The sequence below is a fragment of the Trichosurus vulpecula genome, chromosome 6 (genome assembly GCF_011100635.1).
Source record: "Trichosurus vulpecula isolate mTriVul1 chromosome 6, mTriVul1.pri, whole genome shotgun sequence".
NCBI classification, from domain to species: domain Eukaryota; kingdom Metazoa; phylum Chordata; class Mammalia; order Diprotodontia; family Phalangeridae; genus Trichosurus; species Trichosurus vulpecula.
The window spans coordinates 27,963,430-27,981,244 of NC_050578.1; the positions used below are offsets into that span (position 1 = coordinate 27,963,430).

General features: G+C 39.3%; 2 protein-coding genes across 3 annotated transcripts in view; one reads left to right on the forward strand and one right to left on the reverse strand.

The window, feature by feature from the left end:
* Positions 1-225: 225 nt before the first annotated feature.
* Positions 226-16,229, reverse strand: RWDD4 (RWD domain containing 4). Of its 2 annotated transcripts, XM_036764774.1 has the most exons (8): positions 15,923-16,229; positions 13,146-13,226; positions 7,843-7,952; positions 7,605-7,752; positions 6,414-6,531; positions 4,227-4,276; positions 4,079-4,081; positions 226-1,145 (listed from the first exon to the last, which is right to left on the reverse strand). In XM_036764774.1, exons 1-8 carry the CDS (start codon positions 15,944-15,946, stop codon positions 1,113-1,115), a joined length of 567 nt encoding a protein of 188 aa, XP_036620669.1. In that variant the 5' UTR covers positions 15,947-16,229; the 3' UTR covers positions 226-1,112. The 2 variants fall into 2 exon arrangements, with proteins under 2 accessions (XP_036620669.1, XP_036620670.1); XM_036764775.1 differs by lacking the exon at positions 15,923-16,229 and having other exon boundaries at positions 7,843-7,948; positions 13,146-13,228.
* Positions 16,230-16,392: 163 nt separating this feature from the next.
* TRAPPC11 (trafficking protein particle complex 11) overlaps positions 16,393-17,815 on the forward strand; it is an 82,053-nt gene continuing 80,630 nt past the window's right edge. The window contains exon 1 of the mRNA XM_036763180.1: positions 16,393-16,623. The gene's annotated coding sequence lies outside the window, so the exon portion shown is untranslated. The remainder of the gene's footprint in view (positions 16,624-17,815) is intronic.

Sequence of the window (17,815 nt, forward strand, 5' to 3'; positions counted from 1 at the left end):
ATGATTGCATGAGGCTGACGATTTTGTGTAACTCTGCCTCACTTAAATCCAAATCATGCAATGCAAGAGTCAAGACGTCTTTGAAAATGAAGAACAAACATTTGTAAGCCTAATGCTTAGCACAGTGCCGGGACAAGTAAAGTGCTTAATAAATGCTTATTGCCTCTCTAGAAGGGATAGAGACTGACCAGTACTAGGCAAAATAAAAAACAAAAAACCAACAACGGCAGATAAATAGGGATTTATTAAAATCAACGTCTCCAACAATAAAAAATTAAACGACATTAAGGCATCTTTTACTCCATTACTGTGTATTCAGTTAAGATTTTTTTTCTTAAAATACAAGAGAGCACATCTGTACAAAATTCTTTCCAATGCATTTGGCAGAATTGTTTTATTTCTTCTTAACCTATATATTATTAAAACCTCTCGTGTTTAAGCCTCTCAATACATCAATATTGAGAAAAATATACTTTAGATTTGTGAGAAGACAGTTCTCTGCAAAAAACAAAACAAAACATGGAAAGTAACTACATACAGATGTGAACTACATGAAAAGATCACAGTGGTATTCAACCACTAGGTTTCTTTGAAGCAATTTAAACATAAGTAATTCAAGGGAATGGACAGATGAAGCCATAAATAAAGTGACAAACCTATTAATATAGACCATGCTGCCAAATAACTTCACTCTTACTATTTACTCCACTGAGATGAGGACTTTAAAAGGGTATGCTTGGTAAGCAGCTCTAATCTAATTGGCTTTACATTCCCTTAAAAAAAAGTCACACCCTAGAAAAAGACAGTATAAATTAACACTGCATATATCATTATTTACTCTTCTTGATATTTGATCATTTATAAAGCTTAACAGGCTCCTCAAAGGACACTGGACATTCCTGGTGGCATGTTTTACCTTCCTTTAAGGCAAATTTGTGAGAATAATGAAATACCAACACATCTCTGCATGAACCTGTGATCTCATTACTTAGGAAACATACAAAAACTTATGTTTTATAAAATGCCACTTCAATAGAACAGTACTGCAAAAAAATGTTGACTTCAGTTTACTGTGTTAAAAGATGGTGTTTTCTTGTATCAAGTTTCTTTCATTATTCATCATCTTTAGAACCGGTTTTGCTTAACTATAAAAAGAGAGAAATAGTAAATTTAAGGTGTTACATCATTTCCACTTCACATCAAATTTAAAACACTTCCAGTTAATAGAACTGGCAACAAAGTTTACATATTTTGAAAGCTCTTTTATTTGGCATAACTTCAAACTTTAAACTCTTCTTCAAACACTTAAAACTACAGGGTTCACTATATATTAAAATATAACTATCAACAGGAGGCAACATAAAAATTATGTCTGAAACCCACTAACAAAAACTCTGAGTGTGTAAATACAGGATAAAAGATGAAGTATTCATAAATTGTCTTGGCTTTTTTTTTTTAAGTGGCAAATTATATATATTTCCAGACTTATAACTGAGTCGATTATAGTGCCACTAGAACCAGAATGAAAAACTGGGGAGAACTTATAGATTTAGAAATGTGGAAAGAAGCTCTGGAAAATGCAAACATTTTAGGGGAGCAGACCCTGGAGGCAAACTTCCAGGCAGAGCTTTAGTGGTTATTCCTTTTTGCCCCAATATCTTCCCTCACATTTTTTTCATTTCCTTTTGTCAACCTGGCCAGAAATTCTACTCAGTCTCTTTTGGGTTAATAGGCATTTTCCTTTAAAAATGCAAATACCTTTGGGACACCTGAAGACTTTCAGGCTAATTTCGTTGTAACATTTAAACTAAGGGATTGTGAATTCTGAATAGGAGAAAGGAAAAGATGTAATTTGGGGAACATGAAGCATTCAATTGGGGGGATATATCAACAACACAAAGCCAAAAGGAAGCTGGGAAGAAGGACACTGGGAAGTGAGAGTGGTACTGAAAGGAAGGGGTGAGGAGGCTAAAAAAATACTTCATCTACTTAAAAATGTTGTCTAAGACCCTCCTCTCTTTTCCACATCCCACTAATCGCTATACCACTTAGGACTCAACTTCCAGGCTAGTATAGTTCTACTATGTTATGTATTTAATAGCTCTGTGGGCTTTTGCTGGCCAGAAAATCTAAGTTTTCCTTATAAAATTGAAACTGAAAATGCCTTTCCTATAGAAGCAAATAACAAACCTACTAATAAAGCTTTGGAATTCATAAGCTGAGGACCTCTTTGTGGGTCCTACTACAAATTTCAAACATTAGCCAGCTTAAGAGTTGAAATTCGACGACTGAAATGCAGCATGAACAGCTCATTTTAGAGGAGCATTGTAAAAGTTATAGTCCTAGCAAATTTCAGGAATAATGAATCTGGGAAAAAAGTATATAAAACTTAAAGCTGGCTAAAGTGTTCAAAAGAGTGAATCGAAGGCAACAGTTTTAAACAAAGAACTAATAAATGTGAAATCTTTAATGTAACTGTTAGGATGGGCACTTTCCTGGGCACTGTCTTGGTTTAAGAAGACAATCCATAAAAATTTCCATGGCTCAATCCACATTCCAACTACAATTTATAAACAAACTTAATTACGTACAATTAAAGATGCACTGATTTATCAGCATAGAAATTTTGAGCCTGAATGGACTTTGAGTTGGTCATCTAGTCAAACCCCATCGATTTAACTGCTCCAGTTTGTCCAAGGTTGTACAGTTATTAGTGAAAGAGGTGGGATCAGGACCCTAGTTTAAATGATGTTCAATATGCCCTGCTCTGTATAAAGGGTCAAAGTTTCAAGCTAAGCACACGCACAGACAAATTGAACACAAAATACTCTAACACAGACCTAACATGAGCCTGTACCTATGAGCCATTCCTCAGGTTTTTGTAGGCATCATAAAAGTTAGTTAACTAGAGAAGGAAGTCAGGGATGAGAGGAGGAAGTGTTTTTCAAATGGGATCCATCAGCAGATCTGGAGAAAGAAGGGGCAGAAGTATCTATGTGCAGATCCTGGAGTAAAGTAGGGGGAGGAGCTGCAGTGAGGTGAGAGGCAGTGGCAATTTGTGTGTCTGTAGGCAAAGGAGATTTTCCCCCTTCATTTAAGGGAGGGCAGGAAATGGGGGGTTGGGGGTGGGGGTGGTGTAGCTAGGTGGTGCAGTGGATGGAACACTAGACCTGGAATCAGGAAGACTCATCCTCATGAGTTCAAATCCAGCCTCAGATACCTACTAGCTGTGTGACCTTGGGGAAGTCACTAAATCTTGTCTGCCTCAGTTCCTTATCTGTAAAATAAGCTGGAGAAGGAAATGGCAAACCACAGCAGTAGCATTGCAAAAAACAAAAACAAAAAAACCAAAAACACCCAGATGGGGTCATGAAGAATTGGACATGACCGAAATGACTCAACAACAACAAAAGGAAACAGGGAAAATTAAAGGGACAATTTCGCCAGGGGCATGCTGGTTTCCATTCTGTCATTTTCCTCACCTTACCCGCCACACACTCCTGGCTTCCTCTTAAGGCTAGGTGCTCTCTGGTTGTTCAAAGCCTCTACTACAGCACCTTGGTCACCCGTCCTAGAGGTGCCTCATATACTCCAAAAGTACTACCCCCCCTCCAAAATTCTAGTTCTTTCTATCTCTAATTGGTGGGACCTCAAGGGGTTTTCTGGGTAATTTCCCCTTAAATATTAAACATTAATATCAACTATAGGTAAATGGAGGCACAATAGAGTGCTGGGCTCAGAGAGAGGAAGACTGGAATTCAAATCCAGCCTTAGACCTTTGCTGGGTGACCCTGGGCAAGTCACTTAACCAGTCAGCCCCAATTTCCTTGCTTCTAAAATGGAGATAAGAGCACCCTCCTCCCAGGGTTGTTGTTAGGGAACAGTAATGTGTGAATTGCTTAGTATAGCGCTGGGCACATATCAGGCACTGAATAAATGCTTATTCCTTCCTTCTCTCTCCCTTCCCCGCTCTCCTTAAATGCTACATAATGGGCACATCTTTAGATTTCTATAGATTTTGTCACTGTTACAAAGTGACTGTGAACTAGGAAAAAAAAAACCACTTAAAGGTACTTACATGCTGAATGTGTACAAATATCGGAAACCAGTCAAATCCAAAGGTTGTCAGGGGAGAAAATGAAAAAGAGGTTACATATAAGTTTCATTATAATACCAGTAACTACTGACATTAAGGTAATAAAATACTTTGTATTTAAGTAACATACCTTAACCACATCAACCCAGTTCCAGCCTCGTGGAAGTTCACCTTTGTGATCTACAGAATTTTAAAAAAAATTTATTTCCAAGATAAAAAAAACAAGCTTTAAAACATAGACTATTTTCTAATGCATAAATACAAAGAATAAAAACCACTTAGTTATATAATCATTTTTAAAGTAGAGTACTACAGGCTACAGTAGCTTGTTTTTTTAGTTCATTAGTAATTGAATGTACAATCTTGGTGAACTGAACTTGTTTTAACTTTAAGTTTATAAAAGAACGATCAAATATCCCTTTTTACAAGTTTGCTCCTTCTTCATTCAAGACTATATACTTTCTCTACGTGAAACACAAAGGCAAAATGTTCAGTGTGGGGAGAAAAAAAAAATTTTATTCTTTATATTTGAGACTAAAGCAGATGATTGGGAATACTACGTACAGAATGCTTACTAAAAGTGTTCAATTCATAAGGAAGCTAGGTCCATTAATGACAAGGAGAAGGACCTCATAAAACAAGTAATTAACTTTAAAAATAAAAATATCCTCTTAACTTTTTTGTTGCACAATTGATACTATGTATGTTAATGTAAGAAAATGAATTTTACCTATAAAAAGCACTGTTCATTTTTGGGGAGACTACATAACTGTGTTCAGTAAGTATGCATGAATAATAAAAAAAACTTGGTAACATTTCTTTATGGAACTCTTGGCATACTTTACTTCTTGTTTAACCCTCAAATTTCACATAAGTTATATCAATTTGACAGGCAGAAAAATCGAAGCAAAGACTCACTCATAAAGAACAAGAAAGATGCTAATGGGGTTTTAGTTTTAGATGTTCATGTCTTGCCACACCCCTCAAATCTAATATTTCATTTGGTCCAAGGGAAGGACTATATATAATTCTGGCTACTAACTTTTCTGCCTAGAATTCTGAGAATGCTTTCTTTAAGGTAGTTGCAAGTCAAGAATATTTACGACACCCAGCAAAAGTTCTTTTGGCATCTGTCAGCAGACAAAACTACTTACTTTAAACTAAGTCAACTAGGACTATGAAAGCCTGGTTTATAGTTGTTCTGGAGAGCTTAATATGCTTATGATAAGAGGCCTGGTTACCAAGTTTTCTGGCCTGTTCTTTCCTTAGTAGATATGAGCCCTTGGTAACTCTTCAACCCTCTGGGACTCCTCTGGGACATCCAAACAGCACCAGACGGCACAAAAATCTCTATAGGGTACAAAATCAACTCTCTGAAGAACCAAAGAGTGTTCATCCACGAGGCTCACCAATGGCTTAGCTAATATATGGTAGGACTTTCAGGGGAACTCTCAATAGCTGCTAAGTTTTCAGTCATTGTTGCAACAGCTGCCAAAGATGAAACACGTGTGACAATTTTACTTATATAAGGGCTGGCATTACTGCTAAGGGGACAGCTGAAAAATAATTTTGGAAAATTAAGACTAGCATCTCATGGATACTTGCTTTTTAAATTATTTAACACTATTTTGTCTCACAGTAATGATAAAAAAAAAAGTTATGAGATGACATTTCTACAGCACTTTTAAGGTTTACAAAGTGCTTCTACTTTTTCTAATGTGATCTTCACAACCAAGTAGTGCAAGTATTAGTACCCATTTTACAACTTAGGAAACTGAGGCCACAGTCATACAACCAGTAAGTGAGCCAGTATTCACACAGCGGTTGTCTGACTCCAAGTCTAGCACTCCTTCTACTACATTAGAGGTACCTCCAATTTTCTACCATAACAATCATGGCACTAGAATTCTAGTTAACTGGATTTAACAAATGTAAGGACTCTTAAACATGAAGAAACAGAAGTTCCCAAAGGAAAGAACGAACATGTAAAATATAGAAGGTGCCTTCAGACCATTTTCCTAGCACACATCACACTAAAATTATCCTGCCAACCTGAAGGCACTAGTTACTCTGACATTCACTTACCTCAAATAGCTACATTTAGTGATGAAGTGTTAGTATTAGCTGTAGTAGTGGTAGTAGTAATCACCAAATTCGTACTTGTGGCTCAAGGCTGAATCTGATTCTAAGGCTCCAAAAGTAATCTTCTGAAACAAGTATTACTAAGCACCCACACAATCATAGCATGAGGCAGTCAAAAGTTTATCCGTGAGGCGATTAAAAAAAACTAGCGGACCTAATATTTAGCAGTACAAACCTGTCTTGTCTGCTAGCTTCCGTTTCTGGGTTTTTGAAAGCTGTTCTTTTTTATCTTTTTTCTTACTAGAGGGAGCAGGATTAGGAGTTTCAACGGAAATAATATTGTTTACTGATGTCTGAAAAGAAAAAAAAAGCCACAAATTATTACAGCTCAGTACATATCAAGTAAGCTACCTACATCTAGCTCCTGAAATGTCAATTGTTTTAATGTTAAATTGACAAAATGAAAATACACAAGATTAAAGTTATCTTCTATTAAACAGATAACATCAGTATACTGCTGGAACTTAATTAAACTGTTATAAAAAGTACCAGTGGAAGCAAGATCTAAAGCATATTGAAAACAGAGGGTCATACTAGTTTCCAGGGTAGATGCTAAGAGCAGTTAATTTACTACAACTTAAAATGTTTAATTACAGGCTTCAAAATTCACATAATTCACGCCACCAAGCACCTATGATTATATTTTATTTGTCCAGATCTTCCCAATTCTCCCTCTAACCAACGAAGAGAATCTTTTTAAACACTTTAGTCATTAAGTCAGTAAGGACATTTTGAAATCCAGAACTGTGATACAGCCTTACACTTAGAGGGTAGAGAAAGCAGAAGTTACAGTGCCTGTCCTTATACCCTGATTCAGAGAACGGTATGTAATCAAGTGTTAGATGTGATGTAGTATAAATGTTAATAGTGCTACCAAAAGACACGTGCTTTAAGTTCTGACAGAATTCTGTTTTCTAGGACTCTCTCAAATGGTACTTTTGTGATAGTCAAAACCACTTTTCTGTTCAATGAAATCTTAAACTGTAACTTTAGGATGAATTACGGCAAGCCCACTTTTAACAAGAAAAGGACTATGACTTAAAAGCAATACACTTTAAAGAAAGTACCACTAAACTGTCTGAATTATATTTTTTCTACTCTCCAAGAGAATTTAAAAATAAGGGTTTTAATAGATACATGGAAACTGTTTCCCATACCTCAATGGAGCCAAATGAATATGTAGGGTATTAAATAATTCTAGTTATTGATATCTTGGTTTCTGTGTGAAACTGAAGCTTATGAAATCTAATTTCCTAATTAAATTTTAAAATTTATTTGCACCTTAAACTTGACCCAAAGCTTTTTACAAAATAAAATCTTGGGGTATTTAAAAAAGCTACCATAAGGGCCCAGATTATACGCTCACCATAGAATTAACAGGATGATGATTCTCCATGAACTGTTCTTTATTGTCCTTGGCATATTCAAACAATGTATATGTCATTGCAGTTCCAAGATTAACTTCAACTTCTTCCTGTAATTTAGCCAGAATACTTTGCTTTACAGCTGACGATCTAGAACATATATTTTTAAAAGACATTAAAAGGGAGTAAGAAAGTAAAAGGGAGAGACAAATGAAAACAGTAAAAATGAAAAGCACTTACATAGTATTGTTGAAAAAAGCATTCATAGATATGATTGGAGCTGTTTGTGGATATGTTTCGGTCCAAGAAACTTCTATTAAGAAGGCTTTGGGATCACCATTTTCACCTATCTGAAGGAAAGGAAAATGTTAAATAGAAAATAGTTATACTCGTGTTACAAAAGCCAAAGCCAATAGAAGATAAAATTATGATACTGTAACAGCAAGCACCCTAGCATACCCAGGATGGCCTGCTAGCACAGGTTCTTGGATCTGCTTTTAAAGGAAAAATAGATTTTAAAGGAGTCAACAATCTTACTTTAATTAAACATATATATCATTCAGTTAGTTCAGGGGAAAGGTCCCCGAATACAGAGAAATTACAAGGAAAAAATTCACAGATCAACAGACATGGCTTCCAACTGTCTGACCAAAGCGATACATACATGGTTACCAGACAGGAAAGCACCAACATCTGAGTTTTCAAAGCCTGGGGCTCCTTAACGGCTACCCAGAGTCTTCTCTGGTCATTTCACGTGAACATTCTTCCAATCAGTGAGCCCCAAAGCAAAATGCTAACCTCAGAATAAATACGTGTACGTGTACACACACACACACAGCCAGAAGGCAACACAACCCTTGAGCTTCAGTGCCTAACTACCAAAAGGTGTGAAAGCCTTCAAACAAGACTCCCCAAGCAAGTTCTTCCCCCAATGGACTCCACGTGACTCAGGAGGTATCAGCTGTGAGCTGGAGTTTTAAGGCAGCAAAACATAATGACTGAACACATGTGATCACATTAGCCTATTAATGGGCAGGGAAGATCTTCCTATTCCATTAGCATTACAGATATTTAAAATGATAAATTATTTTTAATACTAAATAATACTAAACCATCAATTTAACTGAGTTTTTAAAAGTCTTTTTGTAGCAGCCTGGACAAAGGGGGCCCAGGAGCTCTAACTGAGCTCCAGCTCATTCCTAATCTGTTAAGAGCTTTGGTAGTTCTGGTCTTAGAATGTAGGACTTTATATACATGCCTTATTTCTACAACATAGAGGAAGCTCCTCCAGGAGAGGTCTTATGTCACCTATGTAGTGCCAGGGACTAGCATACAGCAGGAATTTTATAAACATTTGTTGAAAATTGGGAGGACTTAGATAAAAATCCACTAATGACAGAAAAAGCTTGTTTCTGTCATCATTTCCTGCCTATCAAACCACAAGATTTGATAAGATTTGAAACCATAAGACATTGAGAAACTCAAGTCATTCAAATTTCCATCTTCTGTATTCTTTACTCAGTTCCAGGGAAGAAAATAAAAAATGATGTCTTCAACACCTCTATGAATTAGTGTAAATATTGTCCTCATTTTAAAGACGAGGAAACTGAGACTCTGAAAAGCTAAACAACTTGCTTTTGATAAAAGTTGTCTGAAGTAGGACTCAAACCCAACTTTCTTGGACTAGTGCTCTATCTATTACATTATGTGGCAGTTATGTGCAGAGGAAAGAAAATGCAAATAAATAAAATGGGAAACCAACAAGCCAGAAAAACTAAATAAATTCAATTTCATTCATTCCATAAAGAAAATTAAGGAGTTTTAAGATGCAGAAATTAAAGCTATCTATATTCATATGAAAAAATGCTCTAAATCATTGTTGATTAGAGAAATGCAAATCAAAACAACTCACATCATATCTATCAGATTGGTTAAGGTGACAAAACAGGAAAATGATAAATTTTGGGGAAGATGTGGGAAAATTGGAACAAGAATGCATTTTTGGTGGAGTTGTGAACTGATCCAACCATTCTGGAGAGCAATTTGGAATTATGCCCAAAGGGCTATAAAACTGTGCATATCCTTTGATCCAGCAATACCACTGGTAGGTCTTTATCCCAAGAGATCATAAAAATGGGAAAAGGACCCACGTGCACAAAAATATTTATAGCAGTTCTTTTTGTGGCGGCACAGAGTTGGAAATTGAAGGAATGCCCATCAATGGGGAATGGCTGAACAAGTTGTGGTATATGAACGTAATGGAATATTTTTGTTCCATAAGAAATGATGAGCAAACAAACTTCAGAAAAACCTGGAAAGACTTATATGAACTGATTCTGAGTGAAATGAGCAGAACCAGGAGAACACTGTACACAGTAACAACCACATTGTGAGATGACTGACTTTGATAGACTTAGCTCTTGTCTCAGCAATGCAAGGATCTTAGACAACTCCAAAACACTCACGATGGAAAATGCTATCCATATCCAGAGAAAGAACTTGGGAATCTGAATGCAGATGGAAACATATCATTTGCTCTCCTTTTCTTTTCTTGTTTTGTTTCTTCTTTCTTGTGGTTCCTCCAGTTAGTTCTAAGTCTTTTTTACATCATGACTAATGGGAAAATGTTTAATATGAATGCCTAAGTAGAGCCTGTATCAGATTACATGCCATCTTGGGGAGGGGGAGAAAATTTGGAACTCAAAAATCTTATGGAAGTGAATGGTGAAAACTAAAAATAAATTAATTTACAAAAAAGAAAGTTAAGAATTTTCCACAAATACTTATTTGTCATGCCTCCATTTTCTAATTACTCTTGGTCCTCATAATTTGTTCAAATTTTTATTGCTGAATGGGAAATTGGGGAGATATTTCTAAAACACTGCTTTATATTAATAGCAGTAACTACAGCATAAAGTTCAACTTTTTTAGTTTGATACTGAAGGCTGTGCCACAATCTCTTTCTAATCTCATCTTGGCACCATTCTACTACACAAACCCCCTTTCTAGCCAGTCAGAATGTTCTGATTTTATTCCTACACAAACAACATACCTGTACTGCTGAACTTACCTTTCACCCTACCTGTCTTTCAAGATGAGTTCAAGTTCTAACTCCTCTGTCAAACCTTCTGACTGACCTAGCTCACAGCAGTAGTGTTCTTTGAGAATACCCTGTAGTGCTTAACTGTATGCAACATGCACTTTGGACTTATCGCTTGCTACCTGGGGACCTGGTATTATTGCTTTTGCTTTTTAAGTCTTATCTCCCCAGCTAAAAAGTAAGCTCTTTAAGGGCAGACACTGTTTTATGCTTACATCTATGCACAGGGCCTAATATTCCCCTATGCGCAAGATGAGAGAGTATTCAAAATAAGCTCACTCTTATGGTGCTATTTGCCAGAGACCACTGCACTTTAGCACAGGCACTAGATATTTTGGCAAAACCAGTCAGATGGTTGTTAGGGTTAAGTAGAGAAGATATGAGGGCTGTAGAGTCAAGCATATGACATCACTTGAGGAAAAGGCAAACTCTAACACAAACATATGCTGCTCACCTTCTTTTTTTGAGACTATCTAATGAAAATTCAAAGTACTAGACATGTACAATACTGTTCTTGTGTTAAAGATGCACTTAATACCAATTCTATTTCAGGCAAAGACTATCCCATAACTTTTACGCATATCATCTCAAAACTGGAAAATCATTTTAAGAAAATTGTCAACTATCCCTTTATAATAGCATGGTATAGTGGAAAGCAAGCCAGCCCAAGGCACTCTGTCACTAATGGGCTGCATAATTTTGAACACACTGCTTAGCCTCTTTGGTTTCTGTTTCTTCATTTATAAAATTAGGTATTTGTCCTTCAGTTGGGTCTGACTCTTTGTGACTCCATGGACCATAGCATGCCAGGCCCTTCTATCCTCCACTATCTCTTTAAGTCTGTCCAAGCTCATCTGCATTGCTTCTATGATACTATCTATCTACCCATCTCATCCTCTGCCATCCCCATTTCCTTTTGCCTTCCATTTTTCCCAGCATGAGGGTCTTTTCCAATGAGTCTCAGCTTCTAATGTGGCCAAAGTATTTAAGCTTCAGCTTCAGTATTTGACCTTCCAGCAAATAACCTGAATTAATTTCTTTAAGTGTCAACTGATTTTATCTCCTTGATGTCCAAGAGACAGTCTCCAGGAACACAGTTCAAAAGCATTGATTCTTTGGTGCTCAGCTTTTCTTATAGTCAATCTCTCATAACCATACATTGCTACCAGGAAAACCATAGTTTTGACTATATGGACCTTTGCTGACAGGGTGATGTCTGTTTTTTAGCATGCTGTCCACATTTCCCATAGCTTTCCTTCCAAGGAGCAAGTATCTTTTAATATCATAGCTACAGTGGCTGCCTGCAGTAATCTTTGAGCCCACAAATATAAAGTCTCATATGATGCTGTTTCCATTTCATCTCCCCCTATTTGCCAAGAAGTGATGGGACCTGGTGCCAAGATCTTAGTTTTTTTGGATGTTAAGCTTCAAGCCAGCTTTTACACTCTCCTCTTTTACCTTCATCGAGAGGCTTCTTAATTCTGCTTCACTTTCATACAGGCTCCTCAGGAGACAAAAGGTGATCCAATGGAAAAGGAAATGGCAAACTACTCTAGTATCTTTCCCAAGAAAACCTCACAGACAGTACTAAAATGCTAAAAGAGATGACACTGGAAGATGAGCCCCTCAGGTCAGAAGGTGTCCAAAACATTACTGGGGAAGAGTGGAGAAGAACCACAAGTAGCCCCAGAACTGATGCAGCAGCTAGGCCAAAGCCAAAAGGTTCAGCTGAGAATGTATCTGATGCTATAAAGATCAATACTGCATAGGAACCCGGTACATAAAATCTATGAACCAAGATAAGTTAGATGAAGTCAAACAGGAGACAGAAAGATTAAAAATCAACATCTTGAGTGTCAGTGAACCTAAATGGATGGGAATGGGTAAATTCAATTCAGCTGATCACTACGTATACTACTGGGCAAGATCCCTTAGAAGAAATGTAGCCCTCACAGTCAATGAAAAGATTAGAAAAGCAGTCCTGGGGTATAATCTCAAAAATGAGGGTATTAGACTACATGATATTTGAGGTCTCTTCCAATTCCCAGATTCTATATATTTATTGTGATTAAAATAATTTGTCAAATGCTGAAAGACATACGATTTATCTCAAAATTAAAAAGTACTTCATGTCATGCAGATGAAGAATTTTTGAATTCTTAAGTTCTCTAAGGATATATGCTACAAATAAGTACATCATCAATTTAAACAACAGAAACATATGACTAGATTTATTAAACAAAAATTAGCATTTCAGCAATGACTCATATCTTTCTGCAAAAATCAATGAATAAATATTTAGAAAAAGTCTCTGCCTTCAAAGAGTTTACATTCTAATCGAAGAGGCAACATATACATAAGTAGGCACAGAGAAGAAACCTAGAGTACAAAACTTAGAAGGGACGGCGATAAAAAAAGATTTCATTCATGCTTTGTGTCTTACCCTATATTGAAATGAAACCGGACTTAATTCTCGGAAACTTTCATCACCTTCATAAATAGAACGCAATGCTTCCAGCTCCATCTAAAAGAAATGGATCAAACAAGTCTGTCTCAGAGTATAAAGATTAACTGAGATACATGGGAGCTTGAGTTTTTGATGTAAATTTTCTATGTGAACGTTAAATCTGAAGCTGATAGTTTATGGTAAGCATAGAGAACACCGCTGGTACCACTTAAAATTCAATGAAGGAAATTTTTAAATTCCATTTAACAACTGTCTGGTACTTATGACACTACTCAGGATTGCTCAATGCATTTCATGGAAGTTATAACAAAGCAATCTATCCCATGTCTTCCTAAACCTATGTAAAAAAAAAATCAGCTAATTCTTCCCTTTCAAATACTCATAAATCAGCATGGTTTTAGTCTGTTGCTATAATTTCTCTCTGACAATTACCTTCTAAAAGCTTGAACTGTAACGTCTAATAAATAAGTTACACCAAGTTTGTTACATGTCTAACAATTTACACTTAAACAGCATTTTTCTCTCAAATCTTTTTTGGTATTAAAACAGGGAGAAAGTATTCAGCACATTCTTCTTCAATGGTTCAAGGATTTGTGATTTTGTAGTTATAGGCACTCCGTGAGGAAAACCTCTCAAAGTTTCCATCTTGAAAAAACAGATTATTCTAAAAACCTGGCAATGAGTCTCTATGACCTTAGGGTGATCCTTGGACAACAAACATGCAGTATGTTACCAGGCCCACAGAAGCCTTTCCAGGTTGGGAGGACATGTTGGAACTTGTAATCTCCCAGCCAAGTATTCAAGATCCTAGGGTCACACCCAGATTCTAGTGGAGGGTTACTAGCAATACAGCAGTATTTCAGCTGGTGCATGAGGAGGTGTGCATTGAAGAAGGGATATGTTCAAGAGATCACAGATCCACTGAAGCAGGGATTCCCTCCCATGAATGCTGCATTTAATAGTGGTGCAAAACAAGTACAAAATCTTACTAAACTGAGCTTAACCTAGTCAGTGTATTTGTTTTTAAAAATATTTTGATAAATGTGTTTCAATACAATCAGTTTTATTTATAATCTTATGTATTTTAGTCAAATCAAGTATTTATTAAGTGCCTAATACGTGCCAGGCACTATGCGAAGTGCTGAGGACATAAAGAAAGGCAAAAATCAGTTCCTGCTCTCAAGGAACTTACCACTTAATGGGGGAGACAACATGCAAACGACTATATATAAACAAGATGTAGAAAGGATAAAACAGAGATGATTACAGAGGGAAGGCAACATTAAGGGGGATCAGGAAAGGGTTCTTTCGCAAGGTGGTATTTTAGATTTTATGAATTAAAAAATGTTCAAGAGTCCCTAGGTTTCACACAATGGTCAAAGAGGTCTAAGATGAACTAAGAAATGTTTCAGTTATATTACGGGTTAAAGAAGCTTTTGGGGGCTGACCACCACTCATAACATTGCTTCTAAGAGAAAATTCATTTCACATAAGGAAGAAAAAAATTAGCCCAATTGGCTCTCTGTGAAAGAGAAACTGATGGATGAAAAATATTTCTAGATGTTTTGCCTTCGCTTCCTCATCAGGCAGTTTGGATAAAAAGAACTTTTTAAAGCCACAGACTGCCTGAATTCTCATACATATTTTACAGATGAAAAAAATAAAACATACTAATTCCCTCCTAAAACTGCTTATTCAAAGAAAGAATAGTTTTTAAGAGTTCAGTATTTCTTGGAGAATTAAATAATTTAAAGAGATATGTTTTAGACTTCAAAAAATATAGGTGATGGAGGCTGCATGTATGATTTTACTAATATAGAGAATATTAGTAAACTCTAAAACTTAAGTTTTTTAGAGTTGGCTCATCAGGGATAAGGCTTGAACAACCCCCCCCCCCCATTCCCAACAATCTCCTCAAAAGTCCTTTGAAAATAGCACCACAGCAGAAATAGCTACCTTATTAGCACTGTGACTGAAATTTCTTTATTTTTTCAAAGTGCCATTGCCCAAAATTTGGGTGAGCCCGCAGGTGCCTACTTCCCACCCACCGGACAACATCAAGACAATTTGGGTACACCAACAAGCTATCTTTATTTTTCCCAAAAGTAAATGACTTAATAATTTTTAAAACTGTAACTGGCAGGCAGAGAGGGACCTAAGTCCAATTAGATTCCAAGTCCCCCTGGGATAGGCAAGTATGTGTCATATGAACACTGGTGATCGCCAATTTCGTGCCTTTCCAGAGGAATTTCGAAGTATACCAAAGAACTAGCTGTAGTTCACAGATGGCTGAGCACCAAGAACATCTTCATTTTTTAAAGTAATCAGGGATAGGAGAAGGGGAGTCGGGAGAGGGTGCGTGTGGGGAACCTACTCACTCATCATCCTTAATACTTACTTGGCGCCTTCCCTTCCCCAGCTGGGCCGGCCCCCCCCCCCGCCCTTATTTTACAGGGTCCCTGAGAGGACAAGGAGCCACTAGCCCGGCCCCACAGGTCGGGTTCCTCCCCCACCAGGGGAAGTGGGGGTGGGGGTGGAGGTAGAGGAGTCTTGGGAGGCGGGGCGAGGCTTTTAGTACGCGCTTAATAAATGCCAGTTGACTAGGAGGGACCGTGCTGGGGGTGGGGGGGGTTGGTCAGGGTGAGAGGGACGTCCTCGCCCTCTCCCGGGGCACCCACGGGGACCGGGGCTGCCCCCGGCACTTCCCTCTCCTCCCTCCACCACCCTCGGCTCCCCGTGGGGAGGGGTCCTACCTCCTGGTCCTCGTTGGCGCTCATCGCTCCGGCGAGGTCCTCCTCCCTCCAATGGCGAGACAGGAAACTGGGGGAGGGAGGAGGAGGTGGCCAAGGCGGGGGTCAGCACCCAGAGGCGGGAGCCCCCACCCCCGCCACCACCTCTCAGCACTTCAGTCCCGTCACCTCGTAGCCTGGCCTGCCCCCGGGACACCAGAACGCATGCGTGCGACCGTCCACCGCCCTCTCCGCGTCAGGGCCCGCGCGCCGGGGCCACAGCGCGCGTGCGTGCGTGCGTCACGCGCTCCGCTCCTCTCGCCCCGCCCTCCGACTCGCGAGGTCTGGCAGCGCTGAGCAAGCGGAACAGCACTTGAAGCTAGGAGGAGAGCGAGCGGGGGACGAGAATAGTGGAGTCCTCCTCGCGCCCCGCCCCTCCTCTCCCATTGGTCCGCTCCCTAGAAGCTGAAACCGCTCCCACTCTATCCCCACGCACCTAAAGAAGAACCGGAAGGGGTGAGGACGCAAGGGTCGTGGTACCTCCCAGCTCTTCATTCGCTTCCTGGGTGAGAGGGGGCGGGGACGGTAAAGTGGGCCAGGAGTCGGAGCTGAGTCGCGGGGTTAAAGGGGCGACTACGGTGGTTGATCCGCGCTCGGTGACCCCACGTCCCTCCTCCTCCCTGTCCCGTGCGGGCCGAGGCAGCAGGGGTCCCCGGAGCGCTGAGGTACGCGGCTGGGGCCGGGCGCGGCGCCCCCCTCCCCGGGTTCCAGCCCTCAGGGGCCGGCCGGGCGGGGGGCGGGCTGGGGCCCGGGCTTCGGGGGCTTGGGCGGCCGGAATCATGGCAGGGGTCTGGAACTGGACAACTCCCCCATCCTTCTTTCCTCAGCGAGATCGCTTTTGGTAGCTGCGGTGTTTGGTGTCAGAGAGCTGGGGTTTGAATCTAGGCTCAGCCTCTTCCGAACTGGGTGATGCTGGTTAAGGCCCTGTCCAACTCTCTGGGCCTCAGTTTTCTCACCTGTAAAAGTAGGGGATTGGGCTAGAGATCTATTGGTTCTCAGTCTTTTGTGTCATGGTCCCTTTGGCAAACTGATGAAGCCACTGGACCTTCTTACAGTCAGTCAACAAGCATTTATTTGGCGTTGGAAGGGACCTTAAGAGGTATTACCTAGTCAAACTCTTACTGTTTGCAGAGAAGGAAACTTGAGTCCAACCTCACAATTTTGTGGATGTGGATTTCTGCATATCTGTGCTCTGCATGTGCTTAATTATGCAGCTGCGTGGTTCCCATGTTCATTTAAAGCTCATTGCAAAACCAACAATCCTCCGAAAGTTATTAATAAACGGGACAAGAACACGAGGCTTCCTCGAAGCTTGCCTTGATTAGCACTCATTCAGCTGTCTGCTGGGGGGAAAAGGTTTTTCTGCTACAGACGTGCTCAGGCTTCTCTGGTCTTTTCCTCTTCCTTGCCCTCCGTGGCACACGGTGGCTGCTTTTTGAGATGCACAGACTTTTACTGCAGCATAAGGGAATCTTAGAGCATAAATTACGTAGGGACGAATTATAAATGCAATTTTATTCTACTCTGTTCGGCACAGATTAGCACACAGGGTTCCATAAATATTCTTCTTCTCTTAGTTCATCTGCTCCAAAGTCATCTTCTGATGTTCATGGTGTGGAGGGCATAGATATACCAGGCAGTGTATTAAGTGCTGGGGCTATAAACGCAAGTAAGCAAAATTACCCCTCCTCTGAAGGAGCTTGTGGTTCTGGTGGGGGAAGACAGCACGTACAGGAAAGCTGGGAGGAAGTATTGTAGAGGCTTAATTCCAGGCAAGGTAACGTGAAAGTTCATCCGTCAGAGCCCAGAGTGGTTCCAGGGGTAATCCTAGTTTTTGAAAATTCCCACTGGCATGCA

Bases quoted from the DNA above. Each gene is read 5' to 3' on its own strand.
- RWDD4 (XM_036764774.1), bottom strand. From the start codon at position 15,946: ATGAGCGCCAACGAGGACCAGGAG. The intron at 13,227-15,922 runs GTAGGACCCCTC...CATTTCTTTTAG, and splicing joins GCGCCAACGAGGACCAGGAG to ATGGAGCTGGAAGCATTGCG. The intron at 7,753-7,842 runs GTAAGTGCTTTT...TATATGTTCTAG, and splicing joins GCTTTTTTCAACAATACTAT to ATCGTCAGCTGTAAAGCAAA.